At 36.8% G+C, this 16000-nt stretch overlaps 1 protein-coding gene across 5 annotated transcripts in view; it reads left to right on the top strand.

The window, feature by feature from the left end:
- STXBP5 (syntaxin binding protein 5) overlaps nt 1–16000 on the top strand; it is a 114771-nt gene that overhangs the window by 16164 nt on the left and 82607 nt on the right. For all 5 annotated transcript variants that reach the window (XM_086631509.1, XM_086631510.1, XM_086631508.1 and 2 more), the window contains exon 3: nt 15138–15219. In XM_086631509.1, the coding sequence (XP_086487635.1) occupies nt 15138–15219 (82 nt within the window). The remainder of the gene's footprint in view (nt 1–15137; nt 15220–16000) is intronic.

Raw genomic sequence — 16000 nt, 5'->3', positions numbered from 1 at the left:
GATTTAAAAAGAGATAAAAAGCAATTTTTAGTTTCAATATAATGAATAGTGAAATTCTAGAATTTGTGGATGTGGGAGATGGTGTTGTTACGTTTGGAAGGGGAATGGACAAACTTGCCGACAATGGCTCAATAAGCAAATCCTAAGGGACTAGAATGGGATTTGTCCTTTAATGTACCTGATCCACTAGGATGGCTTGGTTTCAAAGTGGAAAGGGAATAGGCTGCAAAAAGTGGCCAGGCTTGTGAGCTCTCCTTAAATAATGTTGATTGTTGTAGGAGACAATACTGGGCTGCATGGACCTCTGGCTCTAGTCAGTATAGTGGCTCCTGTGCTCTTAGTCTGGCTGACCCCTGTCAGAGGAAAGAATTCCTTAACTACGAAGTTGTTCAACAGTATGGTTGCGCAAACTTCATCTCAACTCAGTACTTCACATTGTAATAATTGTTATAAACACAGTTTAAGACTTTGTTAGCTTCTGTGGTCTGTTAGCAAGGCAATAATATTTTCTGCCTAGGCAAAATTTATCAGATGCCTGAACAGTTGATGAAACAGTTTCTATGGTATGGTAAAACATGAAGTGCCAAGAGTGGTGGTATGATGTAGTGATGAATTTTAATGTCAAGGAAGCTGGCGTGAAAACTCGAGTGTTGTAATCACACTGGTCTGATAATGTTCTCTTCCTTCACTTTTTTTGTCTGTAGTGGCAGTTACTATTGCATTTAGAACAGAGTGCCAGGCAAGTTCAGAAAACAATGGCCTTGAGTAAGTTTTAAGGGGGAAAACACTACTTTGCTGTTCTTCAAATGTTAGAGCGTGCTATTTCAGTAGTTGTATCCAATTTGACAAAGCAGCAGTTACTGATGCTGCTGTTCTAATCTACAGAGCAATGGATTAGCCTTTTTTGGAATACAATCTCACCTGATGTAGGAAAGCTCATTCAAAGAAACTGTTCCTGCAAAATATTCCTGAAATTATATTTAGTGTCAAACTTAAAATTAGCAGATTTCAGTTATAAAACAGGTAACATACTTAAAAGAATAGTTTGAAAACTTTGTTTACATAGTTTGTTCTACAAAAAAGTCCTCCAAAAGTAGAGAATTCTCTATCTCCATTAGAGTACATTAAAAGCATGTAACTGTAAATTGTACAAACATGCTTAATTTGGGAGGAGTTCACTTCTGATGAAACTGAACTCGGGGATACTTGTTGTTGGTGTTGTCTTTATGGAGAATCTTTGAAGATGATCAGTGTAAGTGCATCTTGTATGAGTGTTACTCAATCATTATAAATATATTATTTTCAATCCTAATAAGAACTTTTAAAAGTGCTTAGTAGTCTAAAGTATCTTAGTGGCTCTGTGCTGGTCACAGCTATTATTTGGCGTGTTACTTCTCAGGTTGTCCTTTTTTTTTTTAAAGGACTACTAATAAATGCTATTCAGTGTATTGTTTTTGTTGATGTTTGAGTAGAATGCATGTATCAGTCTATCACGGTGTTTTTTAGTAAAACAGACTTCATCCTGCATTCATACAACAGGCCACTAGTTAGTGTTCCTTTTTGCACTTGTATTTGAGGAGATTACATGAAGAGATTGTTCCTTTTATAGTTGCTATTTTGAATTATTGGAAATTATTGTTTAATAGAAATCTCTGCTTGTCTTTTAAAACCTGGTTAGTCTGTCTTTATCTTAAACGTATGCAGTTTTCAGTATCTGTACGTGACTGATTTCTTTTTATCGCTAAATGTTTCTTCAAAAAAGACATTTTAGTTTTCTAGTGTGCTGTAGTACAGTGCTGCCTCTGGTAGAGTTAATTGCAACTCTTGTCCATGAGTAGTTTCCAATAGTGTATCCATCCTGGCAGAGGCTATGTTGGGTGGTCTGAGGTGGGTGATTTAACTCTTTCTTCTTTCTCCTCTGCTTCAAGAGGATTGAGTTTGTGTATGCATGTGGCTTGTGAGGAGGGATAAGGCTTGTTTCTGTTGAAATGTTTTTGTCCTGAATGTGCAGCCTTGTTACCACGCAGTAAAGTTGAAGACTACCTGTTCACTGTAGACTTGCCAAGCTTGGAGAGTTGAGCAGACTGAGAATGTGTGTGGGGATCTGGAGGTGATTCTTGATTAAACAGCCTGCTTGTGTCGTCTTTTCCTGGAGGCTGAAGTTGAGAACCTGGGTGCACATGGGAAAAATGAGTAGTAATCAGACTCAAGGTTGCAGTGCTGGCGTTTCAGTCAGGGCTTTTTATAGTCCTTTGTTGCAAAGAAGTTGGGATACTTTGCGAGCAAAATGCTTCCAGGCTTATAACGCTTCAAAGAATTAAAGTGAATCTGCATGCAGTTGACCATAAAGATTCTCTTTTTGTAAGGGAGAATACACTTAGCTTTTTCTCTTAATACATATGTGACTTGAATTTAGCTCCGGTGGAATTATTTATCATCAGGAAGTCTAATGCTTTTCTTGAAATGTGTTTTTTTTTAATTCACTCAGAGCTACTGACCACTGTAAATATACAGCAGGATTATTTGTTCCTGTTTAAGATAGCCATTCTGCTAGGCTAACATTTAAAAAAAAAAAAAGTAGTAAACTTTGAATGGTACCTTGTAAAGATGATGATTATTCTCTTCAAACTTCTCTAGCCAAATCTTGGAAACAATAATTTTTCAGTGTTTTTGTTTGTTTTTTTTACTTTCTAGTAAATGTTTAAAAGGAATGTCACAGGTGATTTAGTCTGACAGATATCAATTTAAATGCTTACTACTCCAGCTTATATCTGAGCCTTCTGTGTTTTTACTCCTCACCATGCAGAGCATATGTAAAACTTACACATGTTGCAACTTTTAGTGAGTGGCGGGAGCTGGCTGAGAGTTGCATCACTGTTTTCCTCTTGTATTTTTTGATGGAAGGTGTTACAGAAGTGCAAAACTACTTAATTTCGTTTTCTCTATTGCTGAATAGAAAATGCTGTCTCACACTAAAAACATTAAAACAAATGTTTTAATCAAAATGTTTTAACCAGTGAATTACACTGTATCAATGCAGGTTCTCCTGACTCAATGCAGGTCTGAACTCACTAGGCTATGATGAGGCGTTAATTTTAATGTCTGGATTTGCTGCTTAGAAACTATCTTGAGGTTGGACAAAGAGTCCTGCTTCAGACAATACTTGTCTTCTGTCTGAGCCCATGGATGTTTTCATGTTACAGCATTTCTGAAGTGCTGTTTTCCACAGCTGGAAATTTCCCTAGAAAAGGTGGGAAGCCCTGTCTATTTGACATCTGTAACTTCTGGCTTTGTCGTTAAAACCTCAGTAAAGCTCTGGGCTGTGTTGACAGTCTACCTCAAACAGTGAGTGCTTGATTATTTTTTTTATTTTTAATTTTATTTGTGGATGTACTACAGTGACTAGCGATTTATTTTCTTTGGAAGATGGATGATTGCTAGGTTTTTAAATAATTTTATCTTTTAACTAACTGGCAGTCATTACACCATTTTTACTTTCTTGGAGTGGTTCTTTTGTAAATAAGTTGCTGAGGATTCCAGTGGGAACCAAATTGCTTTAAAAAAAAAATATAATCTTCCTTGGTTCTTTAGTTTAACAACTGTCATTTTGAAGGTAATAATTTTCTGAGCAATCCAGCCATATTTCTCTTCAAGCACATCTTTGTGCAGACTTGCTCTTTACCATGCCTTCTTTTACCACTTAAAAAGGAGGAGGAACAGTTGAAATGTGAATGTCTTGGCATTTGGGGAGCAAGGTGATAGTGAAAGAGACAGCAGCTTTGTGTGGAAAAGAGGACCTCTACTCTTTTTGCAGCCTTTTCTTGACTAATGCAGCAAGTATAGACAAATGCTTGATTTTTTTTTTTTTTTTTACCCCATGATGGTTTCCTTGCTCCTAGTAAATCAGAAGTCAAGCAATTACATCTCAGTGCATGTATTTTCTTAAGACAATCTCATTCTTGTAGAAATATTGCTAGATATTTCAGTTAAGCTACAGGATTGTGGGGGAACCTTGGAAGTGCTGCACAGCGTAAACAGGTATAGCTCAGCATCTTGAAGGGCTCAAAAGTGTAACCTGCTGTATATAACACTTCCTTCAAGCCATCATATGAAGAGAATGAGGTTTCCCCTTCCCTTGGAGCAGTTTCAGTCGTAGGAAGTGAGTTGTGGATATGGATATTTGTTATTTTGGTTACTTTTATCTGGAGGAAAGAAACAGACATTTTAACTGTGAAACCTGCTATCGTATGACTCTTATCTTGTAGTATAATTACCTGTGTGTTGTAACTTTTGACATGCTTCCTGTGATTGCAGCATTTTATACAGAGCCTCTATTTTTGGATGTTGAGGTAATGCTGCCACCTTTCTCCTTTTGACGGGATATGGGCCCAGTCTGAATTTCTCCCCTCTGCTCAGCTTCTTATTTTTATAAAATTTAAAGCAAAATATTATCTGCAAGGCTTCCTCCTTTCTGTCAAAGTTGATCAAAATAGTTCTTCAGCCTTAGAAATTACTAGCAGATGGCAAACATTATTGTAATAGCAGGGCAGATGATCAGTGCCTGAAGTATCAGATATTAGTTGGAACCTGACAGGAACTGGAAGGACACAAGGCTAAAAGATCAGCAGATTCTCTAAAGCGTAAAAAAAAAAATCTCACTAAAGCTAGAATTACAAGGTAATACCTTCCCTCTATCTAGTAGTTTTAAAGTGCCTCCTAGAAAAACTGAAGGGAAGATGTGTAGAAGTACCTTGCACTGTGCTTTTCTGTTGATGATCTGTTTTCCATCCTTTTGCAGTCTTAAACTGGGCTGTGGGTACTTGAAAAATCTCATAACACAGTCTGAATTATCCCTGTCTCCAGTGCTAATAAAAGCTATTTGTTTCTGACATTCACAGCCTGTACAAAACAGTAGCTCTGTGTTGATACTCTCATGGGAACTCTTTACCACTGTCGAGTAGTGTATTTCTTGGGGCCAAAGAAAGGACCCATCTGAAGTCCTCAAGTACACTGAGAAAGAGCAAATTACAGGGAAGGGATGCCATCCAGAAGGGACCTTGACAGGCTGGAGAGGTGGGCCTGTGAGAACCTCATGAAGTTCAACAAGGCCAAGTGCAAAGTCCTGCACGTGGGTCGGGGCAATCCAAGCACAAGTACAGGCTGGGCGGAGAATGGATTGAGAGCAGCCCTGAGGAAAAGGATTTGGGAGTGCTGGTGGATGAGAAGCTTAACATGAGCTGGCAACATGCACTGGCAGCCCAGACAGCCAACTGTATCCTGGGCTGCATCAAAAGGAGTGTGGCCAGCAGGTCAGGGAGGTGATTCTGCCCTTCTACTCAGCTTTCGTGAGACCCCACCTGGAATACTGTGTTCAGCTCTGGAGTCCCCAACACAAGAAGGATGTGGAGCTGCTGGAGCAGGTCCAGAGGAGGGTCACAAAGATGATCAGAGGGCTGGAGCACCTCTGCTATGAAGACAGGCTGAGAGAGCTGACGCTGTTCAGCTTGGAGAAGAGAAGGCTCCGGGGAGATCTTATAGCAGCCTTCCAGTACCTAAAGGGGGCCTACAGGAAAGCTGGAGAGGGACTATTTACAAGGGCGTGTAGTGATAGGACAAGGGGCAATGGCTTTAAACTGAAAAAGGGCAGATTTAGATTAGATCTAAGGAAGAAATTTTTCACTGTGAGGATGGTGAGGCACTGGAATAGGCTGCCCAGAGAAGTTGTAGATGCCCCATCCCTGGAAGTGTTCAAGGCCGGGTTGGATAAGGCTTTGGGCAACCTGTTCTAGTGGAAAGTGTCCCTGCCCATGGCAAGGGGGTTGGAACTAGAGGATCTCTGAGGTCCCTTCCAACCTAAACCATTCTATGATCTAAGGTGGCATCTGCAACAACTTTATAAAGAATAGAGTTAAGGTGGAATGGGTAGTGTTATTTTTAATGCTATGCTTCGTATTTTAATAATACTGAAGAATTACATGTTTTAATACCATATTTTATCTGGCAGCATAATTTAGGTTTTTCTAATGATCGCTTGTCTTTTTGACACTATTTTGAAGTAAAATTTTAACTAAATAATGCAAAACTCTTAGCAATGTTAAGATAGTGCATAAGCTTTTAAAAATAAATTATTATATTACATTTGAGGATATATGAATTAAGGTTGCATAAGGAACTTCTAGGGACAATGACAACTTTTTAATAGTCCATCTCAAGTTTGGATTTCCAGTAAACACAAGCCACAAAAATACCATTTCATGCAACACTGATACGCAGCTATTTTTGTGATGTGAAATGGAGCTGTATGTAATAGTACAAATTTCAGGACAAAAAAGCTGAGTAAAATTACAGGTATTCCAAAAAAATGTAGTAATCCCTCTTAATGTTATGGCTTGTAATAAACTATTCTTCCAAGTTCTATGTTTCTAATTTTTTTTAAGTTTTTCAATCTAATGAGTAGGAACTGAGTTTGCATATTAAAAATGAGAATTCCAGCTGCAGGGTACATCTTGGTTTTGTGAGGATGTAGTTTCCTCTTTTGATTTTGATGGAAGAGTGCCATCTACTGAGTTGCTGGAATTGTACCTTAGTTTTTCATTTGTGGTGGTAATTTTGAACAAACCTATAAAATCGTCACCACTATTTGGTAGTAGTGAAATAGTAAGTTTCTCAGTTCCTTTGGTGATTTGCAAAACTAAAAATTACGCTATAGTGGAATAGGAGGAGACTTAAAATTCAGAACACTGTTCTTAGACTATATTGCAAAATAATTACAGTAGCAATGGGAGGATAGTTATTGGTGGCTCGTATATATGTTTGAGGGTAACTGGAAAAATCTTAAGTATCATTTTGAATGGAGAAGACTTAAGATGTCTCTCTACTTATGCCTTTGAGCAGACTTCAGGGAAACTCTCTTCTGAGTCTGATATATTGCTGTATGTTTGAATTAGGAGTTGGACACTGCTAGCTGAAATATTTAAAAAGCAATAGCAGAAGTACTGCTTGTGAACATCGTTTTGGGTATTTGGAAGATATTCCAGCTTGTGACCACTACCGCTATGAGTCTGGGGACAGATTGTCATGTCAAGTTGGTATAGACGGAGAGTTAAACTTGCATCTACCGCCTTGATTTGGTATTTAAGTTTCTACTTTTTGCCTGTACAATGGAAATGTTTGTACTTCTAATCTGTGATATTCTTAGCACTTCAGTACTTTGCTGGTAAATACTTCAAAAGGCTGCTTAAGCAAAAGACATGTTTTACTTGCATCACTGCATTGATAAAATTCCTGGTGGTGAGTAAACTTTCTCCAAAAGGATATGTGAAAGAGGGTTGTTTCCATGATTGGCACAAGGCAAAATGATGTGGGAAGCAGAAGGGTGAATTTAAGCTTCATCCATAAGTTAAGTGCTGAAGGATTGTGTCAAAAGAGAGAAGCTAATATTGGTACTGAGAGAGAGAGACCACAGCAAAATCTGGGGGAGAAATTCATACATGTGACCAACTTAAATTTTAACTTAAGACCTTTTCCTTGTCCAGATCTATTAGCACTCTGTTGATAATAGTTTTAGTTCTGTCTGCTTTAATCACCTGCTTTTCATGTGTTCTTTCTCAAAGTAAGTGAAAGTGGATGTATGAAGAGTGATAAATTGAATATCAAAGGTGAAGAATGGGGCAAAAGCTGGTTTGAGATAAGAGAAGGGTTAAAAGGGATTAATCGTTAATTTAAGAGATAAGACATTGGAGCCAAAACGAAAGATAATGTGAGAACAACAATTTATGTAAAAGGAGAGAAATATTAACTGAGTGATAACAGAGGACCGAGGGGGAAACAACAGTGTGTGTAGCTTATGTAAATTGCATTAGTACCTGTGGTCTTATCTTTTATAACCCCCAAATAACGTAAAGGGTTAATGAGATACAAGTGAAACTGGGACTCAGCACACTAGACTGGCCACTAAGTTTGTAGGGAGGGTGTCCAAGAATGGGCTTGTGTTTGAAAAAAGTTGAGATGGAATGACTAGTGATTACAGTTTATGTCTTCTGTCATGAATATCCAGTAGCCAGTGACTTGAAAATAACTTCAGAGGATATTTTTGTCAGGGAAGAGTTAAGGGAAGTATTTTAGATCACGTGAATGAAGGGAGTTTTCTGGACCTAGAAAAGACTTGTTTTGCAGCCAGAAATCAGCATTGACGGACAATAATTGATTGGGCAAGGATTGGCTATGTTCTTTGAAAATGTGAAATTGTCCTTCTTATTAGATGATATCTGTAGTTCCTTATGCTTTCATAAGTTAAACCAAATAGGTTTATGAATTCACTTAACATCTAGTTCAGAACATTACATTTGTTAATGCTGCTGTTGGCAATGTCTGTAATAAATATTTGGACACTGGGAAGAGACATCGTTTTTATTCCAAGTATTCCTCAGTTCTAGGAGCACAGAATGGCCCTGCCTTTAGTCTTGGCCAAGAAGCTATGGGCATAAGAGCAAAAGCCTGGTTAATTATTAATATTGTGATATAGTATATGCTACCAAAAGGATGGATGAGGTAGGACATCTGTAATGTGTTAAAATTTGACATTAAAATTAAACTGGTTTAAATGGATGACAGACGAGCAGAATATGGAAGCATGCAACAGAATACGAAGGTTTTTGCCTCTGAATTTTGATGAAGATCTTTCAAAATGTATAATTTTGTCCTGGGTTTACTCTTCAGGATGTAGTCTTTCAAAAAACCTTAGTGGGTTAAAGTTACCACCCGTTTCACTGTGTCTTGTGCAGTTAGAGGAACCATTATGCAGATGGATTTGTAGTAATTTCCTACTATTACCCATGTATTCTACTATTCTCGTTCCCTTCCTAAAAAAGTACCAGATTAGTCACATTTTTGCATCATTAGTGCTGAAATATGGCTTTTGGACTAAAGTTGTAGGACCTCTTAGTAGTACAACCTGGATGAGAAAACAAAGTAAGATCAAGGAAAGCCTGTAGCCTTGGTAGTTTTTTGAAAATACAGTGTTTTTTAATCTAAATGGGTGGTTTTACCTCTTCATTTAACAGTATGCTTTGCTATCTGTGTATTGTGCATATAGAAACTTAGCATTAAAACCAATTTTGATTCTTGTTTGATTTTTAAATCGCAGATTTTTATTCCTGTTTGTGCTACTTAATTACACCTTGTTGTCATGAATGATTGCTTCTCACTGGCAGCTCTGAGAAAATTCTACAAAATACAGCCTTTACAGAAAACTTGCTGGCACTTTTCTTAGTTGTTTGGGAAATTTTTGTGCATATGTATGTAAGCAACTTTGAAGTTTAATGTGTACTTTGACTGTTTAGATTGACAGGATGAAAAAGGAGCTCTGCGTTGAAAAACACTGACAAGTTCATAGATCTCAGTTAATGTACTTTAACTGTATATATTCCGGTATACAGGAAGCTGCAGCAATTTTAAAGCACAAAACCACATAGTTTACGTAGAAATAACTGCTCCCTAGCCATTCCCTATCAGTTTCCATCAGATCCATTTTCTAACACTGATAATAGCTCACATGGTAGTAAATAATTTCATGATAATGCATCTCAAATACTTTTTTGGATGAATGTAAACTATTTGAATGCAGCTTCTCAGCCTTCATTGTTATTTAAAAAAATAAACCACTGAACAGTCAGTACTATTGCTCTCAAATATTTAGGAAATTTGTATATATTTGAATGCTAAGATCCCTAGAAAATGAGGAAAAATAATGCATTTGCCAATGTTTTGGCGTGTAAGTGATCTCTTACAATTTATCTTCCTGTCTTCTCCTCCTCTGAGAGAAGGGAAGATCTTTACAAAAAACATTTTGATAACCTTCCAGAACTGAGATCCTAGCCTCTTCATCTCTGACATACCTTGCATCATTTTCATCCTTATGACTAACAGAATGAAGCTGAATGTAGATTTTTTTTTTTAACTTTTTTACTGTCTGGAAGTTATAGCTTTTACTTTCTACGGACGCTTGATTTGGTTTCCAAGTAAATATGTAATGACTTTTTTCTGTCTAGTGTCAAACTGTATCTAGATATTGGCTAATTAGCAACTGCTGTATTTGCACATAAGTTGCAGCCAGTGTCTTCTGACTGTTGGTATCAGATGTCTGTCTTTTCCTTATCCTGTTTCCATACTGTCAGTTTTCTTGCTTTCTCACTGTCCTTAGCTGGCAGAAGGAGAATGCATCACAATGGTCTGGCTGGAGTTCCCATAGTAAATTGCTACCAGTAATTTGATAGTATTTGCAACTGAGAAGCTTTAATCTCAGTTTTAAGGCCTAGTTTGTTTTTGCTCGGTGCTGTTATTTACATATAGGAAAGCAGCTCTGAAATGTATAACAAATATTATTGTATATTTTTGCAGGCATGAATATTGAGACATAGGGAGGAATCAAGACCCTCTTAGCTGTGTCATATAAACCCAGCAAGATGCTATGTAGGCCTAAAGCTTTAGAAGGAAACTCTGTAATCCTGAAGTTGTTGAAAAATAGTGATAAGGTACCATATCAGGACTGATATTTATTTTATCTTGTTTGGTAACACATGGATGTGAAAGGTCAAAGCTAGTTTTGTAGACAGTGTTGACTGTACTACTTTCTGTTTTTGAATAACTGTCTCTTGCTAAAACGCCGTGTGTCCTTATAGATTGTTCTTTATGAGATTGTTTCTGTGCGAGATCGTGCTTTCGTGTGTGCAAGCAGCAGTACTGATTAGGTCTAGGCACAAGTAAGATTAACAAACAGTTAGGAAAGTTGCAGAAAGCTGCTGTTGCGCTGCTTTAGTCCTGCTTAGGTATATCACCAGGGCTTTATGGCACCCTGTAACTTGATGTGAATTAAGTCTTTGGTTTTTATCTGTTGTTGGATTGTATCCAGACCTGGCAGACAGACTGCTAATATTTATATACTTAAAATACTATTTGGAAATCTCACTATCATTGTGTGAGGCTTGGTTTTTTTTGCTATGTTAAGATAATTCTAGGGGACCATAATAAAAACATACACAAAAGTGTGTGTAAAATAAGTTGTGGTTTTGCCTATAAAAATAATTGAGGGTATGATTAAATAAAGTGGAAGACTGCTACATAGCAATGACTGTAGCAAAACATGCAGGTATAATCTGCAGTCCTAGAGAGCTGTATACTACAGACTGGTATACATAATACCGGGATTAATCTACTTCCCTTACTGTTTTGTATGTAATTCAGATCAGAGTTATATGTTCCTCTAGTCAGAGGTCTTATTTTTTTTGCATCAAAATTGTCAAATGTTTAAATATTGCGAGGTGTTACAGCCACAGTTTCAAGAAGTACTAGAATGAATTTTAGAAGCTGCTCCAGTTTCAGATTTGTCTTAAAAAATTTGAGCTATCATAACAGTGTCAAATCTGATACAGGAACTTGGTCCATATCTTGTGCTGTGCTGTCAAACCTTTTTATAGCAGTGTAATGACATGAAGATGCAAATATCTGTGTGGTGATGGTTTGGAAGGTAATTTAGCTTATGTCTCTGTATACATAACGGACTTAATGCTAGGGAATGAATTGGTAGCTAAAGTTTTTGCAACTGTTTGTCAGATGAGTTAACCACAGGTGAGAAAGGACCCAATATTCTTTAGATCTACTTACTTAAATTGAGGATTAACTTTAATTAAGGAGTTAAAAAAACACTGCCCTTTTGAGGCTTTCATAAATATTCTGGAATTAGTTTTCTTTTTCAAAATGTGGATTCGAAGGGCAGATGTGCACTGAGTTGCTTCTATGAAGATAAGCTATAAAAAATACTAATAGTTTTTAAAAAGAATATTCTGCAGAGGGAACTCAGATATCACTAATTGAAATGCTTTAATTTTGCCTGAGGAAAATAAAATGTAAGCTTAGGTTGAAAAACAAATCGGAAGCTTGTTTTGAAAAAAAAAATCTTTTGGAACCGATGCTTTTTCTCACAAATGAAAGAAAAATCAGTGTCATTATGCAGTACTAAATTAGTATGATACTGTGCTTTGCTTACGTATGACCTGCTTGATCCAGCTTGTTAACATTTGGAATAGAGAATGAAGCAGGAATAGTAGAAAGAAATGCTTGGAAGTGGAGGAGGAAGGATGGGATGGGCCTTTGATTAGGAAAATGCTCAGAGCAGACTGTTTCCTCTGGAGCTACCCCAGGTCTTTGGCAGAGAGTTTTTCCTGTCTACAAAATTAAAATGCTTTGCCTGTCTTGTCATGATTCATTATAGTTTTTGCTTGTTTTGGGGACTACTATGTAGTAGATAATGACTGCTTAGTGCACTGAGCTCTCTTGCCTTAAGCACACATACGCAAGCATAGAGGGTTTGGACAAACTGCATTCCCTGGGATGCTGCCTGTTTTGTGCAGTTGAGAAATGCTTAACATGTACTGAAATGAGCATGTATTATTATGCTTCTGCATATCAGTAGAGTCAGTATTTAAGTGACGTGCTTTTTCAACTCGGCATACCCTGCAAAACTGGGAGACTTTGCATTGCTTTAGAAAAGATTAATGCTGGTTAGGAGGATGATATTAATTTGCGATGAGAAGAATAATTTTAGCTACTAGTGAAAAAATGAAGATGACATAATCCTTGGCTAAAGGAACTAAATAGGACTAGCTGCAAGGACTATTTTTATATTTTTTTTGACTATAAGCACTATAAAAGAGACCAAACTCTATTTTCAGATCGGCATATGAGGCTTCCACTAATTTGTCAAAAAAGAAGAAACTTGCTCTGAATATGTAAAAGCTTGTGTAAACTTACTCCCAGTGCTGTATATTTACTGGCTCAGATGTCCTAGAAAATGCAAAAGGATTTTTTGTTTAAGGAAATGTTTAAGTATTCTTAATATTGTAATTTTTACTTACTAGTTATAACAGTGCTTCCAGAAATATTTACATCAGAAGTGCTTAAAGAAAGCATTTGAGGGATAGAATTTGAAGGTTGGAGTAACTTGAGGAATTCGTGAGCTTCTCTGTTTTTCTGGGTCATGTGTCTATTGTTTTGAGGCAAGGTATCTGTAAAGCCCTAATTCCAGATAAACTGTGCGTGGGTGAATGAACAAGGGTTACACTTATGTTGGAAGCTGATGTTCAGAGGAGGGACTGGGGAAATCTTTTTTTGTTAGAAAACTATGTCAGTGCAGATATGTAACAAGTTTTAAAATTCATTTGCTATAAACATCTGAATTTCACTTTCTGAAATTGCTTTATGTCTATTTCTGCAAATAATTATTAATTCAAGTGAATACAGAAGCATGAGCAAGACTGAAACAAATCTGCTCTGAAAATTCTGGTATTCCTTGTAGAGACTTTTTTCCAACCTGTGTAGGCAATTTATGTAGTCAATCCATAGTTAATGCAAAAGCAATGATTTTACATTAGAAGTATTCTGGGTTTGTGTAGGAAGGTATCATTTATGGGGATAAGCCAACACCCCCCCACCCCACCCCCCTCAAGTTTTAAGATCTGTCTGTCTTTTCAATTTTTTTTTTTAAGAGCTATAAACTGTAGTGGAATACAGATGACTTTGTACAGGAAAGACGTTGCTAGCAATTTAAAATGAAAGAGAAAAAGCAGGTGAGGCAAGCTGGCTTTTTAAGCCCATCCATGCTAGAACAAAATTAAATTACTAATTCTGTTTGGGGAAGAAAGCTGGTATTAAGTTTGCTGCATTATTCAACATCTGTTTGGTATCTCTCTCATCACTTAGCTGGATGTTACGCGGATTCATTAATCTAGGAGAAAAACATGATTTAAGTTTAAAAGTTAAAATATTGTGGTGTGTTGAAGCAAACTTGTTCTCATTGTAGTTCTACTTACATTTTATCTTGTCATCTTAGAGATTGAGCAGGAGATGTGTTTGAGCTCTGATTTGCATGTGACCTAATAGTCTCTTCAACCTTTCAACTGTCTCTAGTGTGGAAAATATATATATATTTTTAAGAGTCTTTGTATCTGCTTCGGTTTTGATCAACAGTTTCTCAGTAAGTGGAAAATTTGCAGAACGGGTAAGAATTGTACTGTTTTATTAATTTCTAGTGTCTACTGAGAGAACAAATTGTACATTATATTCCCTGTTTTGCATAAATCTTTGGAATGATTTCCTTTCTTTGAAAAACTAAAGTACCTCTTTAAAACAAGAAGTGTTCAGCTCTTTGACAAATTATACTCTAGAAACCCAGGGCATACTGTAATAATGAAATACTGACCAGTTTGCATAATTCATCTCAACTTGTGTTATTTCTGCTCTGTGTCCTAATGGTTGGAGAACTTCCTTAATTTCATATCAGAAGAAAGGGAATAACCACATTTGAAATATTTGCAACTAATAAATGAATCAAGTATGGAGAATTGAAAGATTCTGTGTTCCCGCTCCTTCTATTTGATATTCATTATGGAAGTATGGGACTGATTTGTGTGGGAGGGAAAAGGAACAAGCTTTTGTTACCTCATAGTTGGTGTGAATCCAGTAAGTCTTGATACAGAGATCCTGGAAATTTACGTTATACTTGATTTCCCATTGATTCCTTCATATTTTGGCTACTGATCTTTTTTTCTCTGTCACAGCAGACTTTTTTAACATGCCTTGCATTATTCAGCTCTTATTTCATCTGTAAGTGGTGTTTAAAAAGGAGAGAAAGCTCCTTCAGCACTTGAAAAATGTGATCATTTGATTATGACGCTTATTTAGATTAATTGCCTTTTATACTAGTCCTGATATTTAACACTACTAAAATAACTGCTTCATCATTCTTTATTATGTTCTCATTGATGAACAATCCTTTAAATAACTAAGTTAAAAAGTTGTACATAATTTTTGTATTCCATGGGGATAAATAAGATGGGCATTTTAACTTCTTTATGTTACTTTGTGTTGTTTAGAAATTATCTTTTTGGTGATCACTCATCACTCATTTAACCATCTATGTGGTTAAATATGTTGATTGCACTAGCTAGAAGCAGAATGTTAACCTGTTTGAATGTGGCATTAGTGGTAGTGACAATGTTTGTTATGGAGTTTGATTTTCTGCTCCCCCCCCCGCCCCCGCCATGTTACATACAACAAATATTCCTTAACGGTACCAATTCCAGCTTTGGTCGGCCAGGAGTTGAATGCTACTGCCAACATGACAGTGGAGCTGCAGTAATCCAGCTTCAGTTCCTGATTAATGAGGTTAGTAAAATGACGTACATATTCTATAATTCGAAAATACAGAGTGTGTTTTCTTCAATTTCTCATTAAGCAAGCATCAATATCAGCTAACAGAAGCGACTCTTAGCATGAATAGCAAACAGTAAAAACAGTAATAACAATTATAAATTAACTTTTTTAATTTTAGAAAATGCTTGACTAACTGCTGAAAATATCTTTGTCTCTAGAGTACTCTTTTGCTGTAAGCAAGAATTTTTTTCTTAGGAATACTTATGTCATGGAACATTGCGAGTTCTCTTGAAGTAGTAAAGTACATTTTCAATAGTACTAACAGTTTCAGTAGGCAGTTAATTTTATTTTGATAGTTACTGTTATAGACATGAGCTGAGTAGTGATACCTAATCTCATCCCTCAGTAATTTCAAGTGTGTTTTTCTAGGGGTGTAGCAGCTGAGATATGACAGCAGTGCTGTTCTTGAGCTAGCTGGGGCCAGATTTGTAGAGGGACTTCTAGCTCAGAGGAATGGTGAAGCCAAACCTCAGCAGCTTTATCAGCACATAGACATTAGCAGTTGAGTTTATTGCTTAGTTTCTCTGCAGAGGAGGGCATGGGGGAACTGATGCGCACACATCAGAAAAAGCTTCTCCTTCCCCGTTACCCCTCAGTATAGCACTGAACCAAATGTGAGCTGAATGATGTGTGATCACATCAGTTATCTTGTTGCTACTATTTAGAGCTTATCTGTGCTATGGTGTTGTGCGTGCTTATAAGTATTTTTTCATCCTGGTATCAAATATGTAAT

The sequence above is a fragment of the Tauraco erythrolophus genome, chromosome 2 (assembly GCF_009769465.1).
Source record: "Tauraco erythrolophus isolate bTauEry1 chromosome 2, bTauEry1.pri, whole genome shotgun sequence".
NCBI classification, from domain to species: Eukaryota; Metazoa; Chordata; class Aves; order Musophagiformes; family Musophagidae; genus Tauraco; species Tauraco erythrolophus.
The sequence above is the reverse complement of the archived record's forward strand: the minus strand, read 5'-3'. Positions and strand labels throughout refer to the sequence as shown.